At 36.6% G+C, this 10299-nt stretch overlaps 1 protein-coding gene across 2 annotated transcripts; it reads right to left on the bottom strand.

Annotated features, from left to right (window-relative positions):
* Positions 1-7288: 7288 nt before the first annotated feature.
* pole4 (polymerase (DNA-directed), epsilon 4, accessory subunit) lies at positions 7289-9808 on the bottom strand. Of its 2 annotated transcripts, none has more exons than XM_081606427.1 (4): positions 9107-9808; positions 8339-8423; positions 7666-7707; positions 7289-7579 (listed from the first exon to the last, which is right to left on the bottom strand). In XM_081606427.1, the coding sequence occupies exons 1-4, from the start codon at positions 9359-9361 to the stop codon at positions 7539-7541; spliced, it is 423 nt and encodes a 140-aa protein (XP_081462553.1). In that variant the 5' UTR covers positions 9362-9808; the 3' UTR covers positions 7289-7538. The 2 variants fall into 2 exon arrangements, with proteins under 2 accessions (XP_081462553.1, XP_008405129.1); XM_008406907.3 differs by having other exon boundaries at positions 7289-7552; positions 9107-9649.
* Between the last annotated feature and the right edge of the window lie 491 nt (positions 9809-10299).

The raw sequence follows: 10299 nt of genomic DNA, 5'->3' as shown, positions 1-10299 counted from the left end.
CAGAGGAAATAAAGTGACCCTGCATCTGTTTATTAACATGGATAGTCTGTGCTGGGAAAACGATAGAAACAGGTAACAAAAACATAACACATCCAACAACAGCAGAGTGAAAAATGATCGATCGTAAAATCTGCCGACGCGTCATGGATGAAGAAATGCTGCTGCACTAATTAATCCGCAATAAATCAAAGCTGGAGGTGTAATTTGTCACATTAACGGATTACTTTTAATTTAAAAAATACTCCACTGGGATGTGTTGTCCTTTTTATACAGGAGTAAATCACGTTTTTTTTTTCTTTTTTAAATCAACCCTTGACAGGTTAAGAAATTGTTTTTATTTAGCTATACGGCTCAATCTGGTCATATACAGTAATGATATACAGTCATAAATCGTTTTCGTTACTCAAATAATAGTGAGAACTGGGTTTGTTCATTCTCTTGTTGGTAATGTCTGTATTTTTGTACTTTTGTAATGTAACTTCAATAAATACATCAAAGACTAAAAAATACTCCTGCAGGTTTGTTACAGTGATACCATACATTCTCGACACCAGGAATTTTTCCACACATATCACATATGGTCCTAATGGCATTTTTTTTTTTAAATTAAAGACAATTTTTTAACATATTTCCTTTATTCCGGCACAATTCAACATTTCTTCCTTTTATCCAACCATCCATTATCACACCCACTAATACTTAGCTGACGCTTTGCTTCAATAATTCCACGTAATTGTCTTTCCTCATGATGGCTTCTGTTTTGTGAAGTGCACCAGTCCCTCCTGCAGCAAAACATTCACACAACATGATACTAAAGCATGTGCTTCATTACCTAGAACGGTGTTTTCAGACTTCTTGGTGCCCCACCTTTTTCTCAAAGGTAGTAATGGTTATTAAGGTCAAACAATTCCAATTCGATTTCATGAAACCTTGAGGCAAGTCTCCAAAAATTAAGATCTATAACAATGACAGCACTTACAAATTGTAATCCAGCAGATATTTTGCACCAAACTCATTTAACTCTGTCAAATAGAACTGATCTCTTTCCAGAACATTGCAATGGCTGAACATCAATGCCTACTATTGTTTGACCAGATGAATGTGCAGACTTATGGAGCCCATAGTTCTCTTCTTAATATATTAGATAATTTATTTTGATTGTGCAATGAATGTTTACATTTTGATATGCATCACATTAAGAACAATAGTTGACTTTATGTTGTACATATAAACAAAAACGTGTGAAAATATAGGGGCTTTAAATTAAATTTATTGAGATGTGTTTTACAGTATAACTGTGCAGGACGAGGGCAACCATATCTGAAAATTGTGTGCTGCATTTGCATTCACACCCGTCACATTGATCACATATAATACACTGCAAACAATTACATCTGAATGTCAAATGATTTGTGAATTAACCTGTCTGTGACTTAATTTAAATATACATGAGTTAAGACCTCACATTCCTGAACAAACAGACTCTGAAAGACCAAGAATCACAGCAGACAGGTCAGGGAGAAGATTGTGGAAGTTCAAAGGGTTATGTTTTAGAAACAATAATCCAAGTTTTGAACGTATCACAGGATACTGATCAAACCATCACCTGAAAATGAAAAGAATATGAATAACAATAAGTCACAGTAAGTATGATGGAATTGACCCGAGGGATATCAAGACTCCCTGTGTAAGAGTTCTCCTGTTCTCCTGCAGTGAAGCGGTACTTCTGTATTCGACAATCTTTCTTCTTTTCTTATGTTCATGAAAAGGTAACCATGCTTTTAATTTTGATCTAGTATGATGGATGAATTATCCTCCCTAGTTTGTTTTCCTGTTGGATTAACACCAAACGTTGACATTTAAAGCTCCTAGTGCAGATCAGTTAAAAGCCTTTTTACTGGCTAAATTCCTTGTTATTTATGGTTGGTAATTTGTCAGAATTATAAAGCATGCTTTGACAATAAAGTAAAAAAGTCTGCATCATACCTTTTATGTTTGGTTAGAAATTCCTGCTTTCTTTTGTCTTGACTGGGCTTAAAATATAAAACGTTTGCAGTACAACAGCTGGCATGGATCCACAAACGAGTCTTCCCGATTGCCATGAACAGACATCACTTTTACAACTTTTCAGTTTTATTTGTATTCAGGATTGTAGTTCACAATATTTGAACAGATTTACATGCCCAAACACAGGTAACTAGAAAAAAACAGTGCAAAACAAGAACACAAACAAAACGTGTCCTGGAGGGACATCAGTGCAAACCACAACGGCCATCCAAGACAAAAGTTCACAAGGCAAATATTTATATGGAAATGCGTCCAAACAAATCTAAATATAAAAATAGGAAACTGTTGGAGACCTAACAATCGAGTACCCTACCCAAAAATTTAAAAGCAGTCTGCATGTCACCTCAGTGGTCATGAAAACATTTTCTATTCTTTGGAAAAAACTACATTTTAACAGTAGTGAGGTGAATGTTGCAGTATGGGTGTGCTACCCCTTTAATTTCTCCAAACACACGGTCACAAGAAAAGACCTACTTTATAAAAAGCCTTATAGTGAATGGAAGAAACTAAAAGTCTCCCTTTTCTCTAAGTTTGTGTTTCACTCATGAGATCTTAGCTGTTATTTTGAGAATAGCCTCTGAGAAGTCACTTCAAGCTAATGCTACACATTCTGTGGTTGCAAATGAAATCACCTTTGGAGACGGCAATTTCTGATTTAACTTAATAAAGTGACACATGGATGCAAGCAAGCAGCTAACATCCTGGCAGAGGACACATAAAAACGAAACCCTTAGCGACACATTTTCTTATCGGAAAACATTTATGCTTCCCTGCAGAAAGAAAATGCCTCTCTAAGGTACTGGCTGATGCCATTTCTTCTTGGTGTTGTGTTAACACACTCCTGAATGAAAGCGTATAATGCCTTTGTGAAGCTTGAGGGGGAGAAACTGTCCAGACATGAAGGCAACAATATGTCCTTAAGGAATTCAAGGTATGAAAATATGCAGTCTGTGCTGAGGGGTGAGGCTGGCGTAAAAGCGTGCACTATGTATACATGTGGGTATATGTGAGCATGTGTGCATGATGGGTGTGGGTTAAAGAATTTGACCCAAGAAATCAGGCTGGAATCTAAACTGCACAAACATACCTTTCTCATGACTACAGGCCTGCCTGTGAGAAAGATACATCGTTCTGTTTATCTTTGCCCTGATTAAAATATCTGTCGTGCTGAGCCACAAATATGGTGAATCACAAATAAAAAACAACCCCAGGAGCGATGGGAAGGATATTTAATGCTTCCCTCACTCGGGGAAACATTATCCGGGGATGTAAGGAGGGATGTTGTGCCCTCCTGGAGTTGATGGAAAGCTTGGCCCGCTGAGCTGGACGTGCAGCCTCACAGACTCTTAATGTACCTGAAACGGATTACTGGCGGATAAAATGCAGTGGGGGGAATACTTGACATAATCTTTAAATGAAGGCAAAAAGCTTTGTGGAATGCAGTTCTGGCTACAGAAGCCTAAAAACATGTTTTTAATCATTTTTGAGCTAAAGGAATTTATTTAATCTTTTTTTTTTTAAATAATGGTTCAGTGCACTAATTTAGATATGTTAAGTTGCTATAAATTTGTGTATTGCACAGTTGCAAGACACAAATCAGTAGGTTACAACAAACTTCACTATTGTTGTTGTCACTGGTAACATTTTTTATTAAAATCAGTTCATTTGTTGTAAAATGTAACATGGGTTTTTTGAGTACCTTGAAGTAGAGAAAGACAACAAAACCAAGTGTTTCTTGCCTTTTAGGATATTTCTACACATAATTTTTGGAGGCTTTAACAATTTTTAGTTAATAAATGTACATTTTTACGGAACTTTTATGCATTACTAAAGGAAATAGTGACTTGGTAAAAACATGTACTCTATTTAAAGGTGTAAAATAATCAAAAAATTATACATTTAAATTTGTTTGATTGTTTCAGTGTGAGAATTTTAAGGTTTTTTTAAACATTTCCATAAACCGAAGAGTTTGCTGTATATCATGGTAGTTATATCCAGAATTTACAGTCAGGGAAGCCTGAGAGCTGCTGGAACAGCCATGAACTCTCAGTCCCATGACAGTTTACTATTTGATTGCAACAAAGTACAGATTCTTTCTATTTTTTTTTTTTTTTTACTGGACTTGGTTGATTTATTTGCTAATAGATTGGCTTTTTTCTTTTGTCTGTCAGTCGTTTAAAAAATGTATCAACTGAATATGAATATTTTTATAAGCAAGGCCACATGTTCAGCACTAAATCTATCATGACTTGGAGCCTTGAATGAATGACTTGGGTATTTAATAGAGATGTTCAGTATTGAATTTTTCACAGAATTTCTTTTTTAACCGTGAAAATAAAGCAGCACTGCCCAGTCCTCCATCATGTGAGGACTGGGCAGTGTGAGGATAAGGAACAGTGTGCATTCCTCTGTAGGGAGTAGACCGTTGTTCTCCTGAAACCAAACAGCTGAGCTTTCCATCACTCCGCGCTTCACTGCCCACCGAAACACTAAACCCTGAAAAATCACCTTAAACACACTGAGGAATTTATTTTAGAACTCTCCACCACAAACACGTTTCAGGGTCTCGACTGAGCCTGGAGTCTGAAACTAGAGACTTTGGATGTGTTTTACAAGTGCTGCCTGGAAGAACAACACACATCTCAGGTCTGGATTGGCCCTCGTCTCGTACATTCCTGGTGCGATGTGATTTTCTCAGTGTCACGGTGCAGAGGGAGAAATTCGAACCTCAGTATTTCTCCGTGGGCTTGCTTTTTGTGCTTTTTGTGCAGCCAAGAAACAAAAGGAGAGAAGAACCAGCCAGCTCTCCTGACATGGCACACAGTCTTGTAAAATAAAGTATCTCTAATCTTGTCTCAATACGTGATGAGAGAATATTTCAGGTACATTTTGTAAGTCGTGCTTTCTAGCAGTTGTGACATAAACAGCAGACATTTGTAAATTGGCTTATTTTCACAACTTTTTCAAGCATTCTTCATTTTGATTGTTCCACTATTTCTTCTGCAACTGAGATTTTTTGTCCAGTTCTCAGATCGCCAGAACTGTGATTGTTTTGAAGGAAGTGTAATGTTATTAGATGTATTTTGTTCCTGAGTCTTCTTTTTAGTTGTTCCACTATCAGTTTTTTTTTCCTGTTCCAGTTCTCAGCTCACCAGAGCTGTGATTGTTTTGAAGAAAGCATCATTTTTTAACATTATGCAGCTCAAATCCAGTGAAAAGTCAGTCTGAATAAATGAGTCTCTAGCTGCTTTTTAAAAAAATCTGCAGAATGCACAGTCCAAAGATGGAGGCAATTAAATCTACGACACCAAAGGATTTATCATCCCCTCTGGTCTTAATAAAATGTATTTGTGAAACCATTAATTAAGCATTTAAGCAGAGTTTAAGATTTTGCTTGGCTAGCTTACACAAAGAGTGTGAGGTTTGTAAATCTCTTTAGGTCCTGAATTATTATTTTTCACCTTTTTTCAAATTCAGTCTAAAGTTTTTACTTGGCTTTCAGTATTTTTTTTCTGCAGTGTGGGACCATTTCAGAAAGGTTTTTCTTAACTGTCATTAAAGTTGATGTCAGCTTATGCATCGGAAAATAAGACTCTTATTTAGGAGGACAACTTTACAGTGAAGGCATTGTAAATTGTAACTTTTGGCACTTTTTGTAGCCTGTCTCACACATTTCTATGGTGCTTTTCAGAACACTCAAAGACTCTTGCTCTTGTTTTAGTTGAATATTTGAAAAAATAAATATTTCACAGCCCTAAAATCCTATCAACATCCGTTGGACATGTTTAGAATTACTTAGAAAATGTATGCAGTGAAAATGCATAACCAACTTGTCACGTTGTTTACCAAAGTATTGGTGTCAGCACACAAACATTTTCTTAAAAAATCATTTTAAAAGATTGAAAAAAGAAAAAAGCATTTCTGCATAGCAGAAAGTCTAAACATACCTCACCTGAGGGTCTGAACACCAGCTGATATGACATTTTGTATTAGATGCTGGTTTAGTGGCATACAGGAAAGATAAGGAAATAAAACTAGACTAGAGCCAATAAGCTGCTGGCTATCAGCTGAAATAACTAACATATCTTCAGACTGGGATCACCTAATAAAGAAGAACATGTTCTAGCTTATCAAAAACATCTGCTTTTTTTTACTGATTTTAAACAAATACCTTTAGGTTGAAAGCATTTTCAAACCAGTCCTAATTAGTTTTTTTTCCTTCTTTTTAACAAACATTAAAGCAACAGTGTTTAAATGGCTAAATTACTTCCTCAGTATGGCATCAAGTACTATAGAGGCCTGGTAATAAAGCCAGATGCAGGAGAAAATCAGAAACATGCAGGATAGTAGCTTTTTGACAATTAAGAAATCCTTTCATATTTGCTCCAATACAGATTTATTTGACTGTTTTATGTAATCAAATAAACATTAATGTCTTAGAAAGATAACCTTAATAAATGGGAAACCAATGTTTCTGACTGCTGGTTTCATTAATAAGGGAGAAAAGATGTCTAAACCAGCCAGGACCCATGTGGGAAAATAGTTGAGCCTCTTGTTAAATCACAAATAAACCACAAAAAACAATCATGAGATCAAAATGGAATGTATTCAACAACATGAAGTGGGCTAAAAGATCTCAAATCTCCACATCTTACTTCAAAGGAATGCAAAAAAAACTGAAAGTGACATCTAAGAGTTAGGAAAGGCCTAAAAAGTAATTTCTAATGTTCCAGCACGTTGTGAGTATTTCCACAAATAAAGAAAAGATGAAACAATGGGGAACTTTCCCCAGAGAGCTGGTTTCAAATATGATCACAGTGATCATAAACAAGATGTTCAAACTTTAAATACCCTCCAATTTGGCTGAAGTTCAGATGAAACTGAACTTCAGTTCAAATCACTGACAATTTTTCAACAGTGACATAAGACTGAAGCACCTTTATGGGAACTGTTGCTGCCAAAGGCAACATAACTAGGAATTATGTTTAGAGGGGAGTTTGTCACTTACAGTCTGCGCTGTTTGGGTAACTTATTCCCCCTTAATTTCAAATATTAAGCAAAAACAGGACTAAAAAGAAAATAATTTCATAGCTCTGTGCCTTGCCAACTCGGCTCTGAGACTGTTCTTTGACAGCAGCAGGTCGACTTCATGTTAAGCTGTGATTTTAGCTTAACATGAAAGAAACGGGGGCGTTACAGAAATCTGATGGAGACAAACGCATGCTGTTTAAAACATAAAATTTATTTCAACCTATGGTAGAATTACCCAGATATTTACAGAAGAATATACACATTACAGTTAAAAGAAATCCAAAGGGATCAGCTATACATAAAAGCTGTCAATAAACACTGAATGTGTGAGTTTGATTCAGAAACGTCCCAGAGAGATTTATCGACAGCTGCTTCTGCAAAGGCAGGTTCCTGGACGATGGCAGAAATGACGTCGGCTCACTGGTCTCGCAAAGGACTCTTTAATCTAGCGTACCTGCGGAGAAAACAGCAGAGGGTATCTCTAATTAATGGAGTTAGGAGATTGCTCAAATTATGTGATGAAAGGTAAATAAAAACTAAAATCTGTATTGTCTGAACAAGGCTTACCCTCTAGGAAAGCAAACTCATCTATGGCCTCAATAGCATTGTCTGTGAACAAAAATACAGCCAAGTTTTAACATTTTCATCACCGATATCCGTCTGCTACATCCTGTAATATCGTTGATAAGAGCTGCTTAAAATGCATAAATATGTACCAATAATCTTCATTTAAAATATAAAATGAAAACTGCAGATGTGGAGAAACCAAGTTATTTACAATGACAGATACTGCTATCCTTTTTGAATGAATAATTTGAGATGTGTATTTTTCTATTTAACCAGAAAATTGTTATAACCACGAGTTCTTGTGACACCATGCCTCCGTCTCCCTTCGTCGATGTTTTTGAGACTTTCCTTTTAATTTCTGAAACTGGAAAGATATCAACTATGATAAATACACAAAGCTAGAGCTCTTTGAGACTGGAGGGAAAGAGTTTGCTTAAAGAGTAGATACTGACATAACTCTACAAACATAATAAAAATCTTAATTGAAAAGCATAGAGGGTGGTCGTATCAAGCCCACGATGACTCTGACTGTATGAATTGTAAGCATCGTTTTTAAGAGTAAATAATCGTTTATATGTAAAATCAGCATACTTTGCTTCACAAATTTCAGTTTCACTGATGTGCTAAATATCTCATACTACTGTAGTAGTTTAAGTAATGTAACAAGACTTACCCAAGTCTTTTCTTTGTAATGTTTTCCTCTTTCCTTGCTGGGCGTACACAAGAGCGTCTTTGGCAATCATCTCAACAAACAATTCCTATCGGATATGAAAAAAATGTAAATAAATATTTTATATTTCATTTTATACATGACATAAACATTTTATGCTTATCCATTGATTAATTTATTTAGAATTTGTTTAACTATCCACCTTATTCAGACCAAATTCCTACTGTAGTGTTGTTCTCCCTGTACTATTCCAAAAAAACTTAAAAGAGTAAATGGCAAATTATATCAAAAAACATAGGCTATTTTCACAGGTGAATTTTAAAGCTGCATGTGCTGCAGTTCTTTCCTTTTGTATCTGTTTCAACCACACTTTTTCCTTCCACTCAACTTCCCATTACTCTACATACAAAACACTGAACAACCAGCTTCTTTAGTAATGAGCTCCTCCTTGCAGGTGATGTCAATGTCTATGTGCTGGACAACAGTCCATTTATTACTCCTATCCACTGAGAAACACTTCTGTATTGATATTTTTGTTTCTTACAAAAATTACTACCAAATTACTACTAAATTTTGTGGAGAATTTGACTGAATCGTGGGTTTTCATTAGATGGAAACCATAATAATCAAAATTAGCTAATTCAAATGCTTGAAATACATCAGGCTGTGTCAAAGAAATCTGTATAACATAATAAAATAAAATCATCAGTAAGGCTTCCATAATGATGGAATGATGTGACTGCTCTCCATTCCCTGCAGCTGTGACTATACCGTGGCTTTAGCGATGATGAACACGGACTCTTGGCTGGCGAGGGACACGTCTGGGTCGGTCTTCATCAGAGCTTTGATGCGGGCCAGCGGGAGTTTGGACAGACGGCTGTGAGGAACGGCGGGCCCGGTGGAGCCTGTCTGCTGCTGCTGCTGCTGGCTCTTCTCCTCCACCTCCGCCCCGCGGTTCTCCTCTTCAGGCCCGCACCGCGCAGAGTCCTGCTCCGCTGGGACAGGCGCTTCTACTGTAGCTGCCATTCTATGAAGGTGATCGCAACTTTATTTATCATAAACGTCACTCAGCTGTGAAAGTGTGTATTTATGTCAAAACACAAACATCTCTAGCAGCAGCGCGCCAGCATGTGCTTCCGGCTTGTTAGTGAGCTACCTCTGCTTATTGGTCCGTCAGCTCAGGCACCGCCAACACATACTCGTCGCTGATTGGACAGCTGTGACTTAGGGCAAGGCTATTGGCTGGGATGAAATGTCCTTCAAGACATGTTGCCGCCACCGAAGATTCAGATAGACATGCTGCAGTGATGTCGAGACTCAGACTTTGTTGTCTGAATATGGCGATATATTTTAATTTTATAATGGTAAGATTAAATGTTGATTGGCTATAGAAATTTTGAACGTTCATATGAAGAAAATGTGTTAGTCACTTTACGGTTTACCCACTAGAGGGCAGTAAAAGTCAGCGAAAGCTATAAAGTAGTACTTGTTTACGCCGCTGAAGTGGATAGCAGCAAACACACAAGAGCCCGTAAATAAGAAATACTAAGCAAGATGTAATTTGGGATATTATTCAAAGAATTGTTGATTAGCTCCATTATATAGCAGCACCAATATCATTGACAAAGACTTACCAGAATAATTTGTATTTATTTTATTTTGTTAGTTTGTTATGTCAGGCCTGTGCAGTTTCTTGTTAAAGTATTTAGTGTAAAACTTATTTTCATCATGCCACGTGATAGACCATAAGATAGTAGAAGTTGGAGTCCTTGTCAAACGGTGTTTTTGAGTAAAGTCCCAGAGGGTTAGAATCCCAGTTAAACGACGTTTAACTGAAGTCCTAAAAGGGGTGCAGGTTTTAATGTTTTTATCTTTTTTAAAAAAATCTCTTTCTCACTGTTTATTCAATGTCACATGCTGTTTTTATTTTAATTATGTAAAGCACTTTGAAATGCCTTGCTGCT

This window comes from Poecilia reticulata, chromosome 4 (assembly GCF_904066995.2).
Source record: "Poecilia reticulata chromosome 4, P_reticulata-male-v2, whole genome shotgun sequence".
Classification (NCBI taxonomy): domain Eukaryota; kingdom Metazoa; phylum Chordata; class Actinopteri; order Cyprinodontiformes; family Poeciliidae; genus Poecilia; species Poecilia reticulata.
Note: the sequence above shows the minus strand (reverse complement) of the source record. Positions and strands in the feature narration are given on the sequence as shown.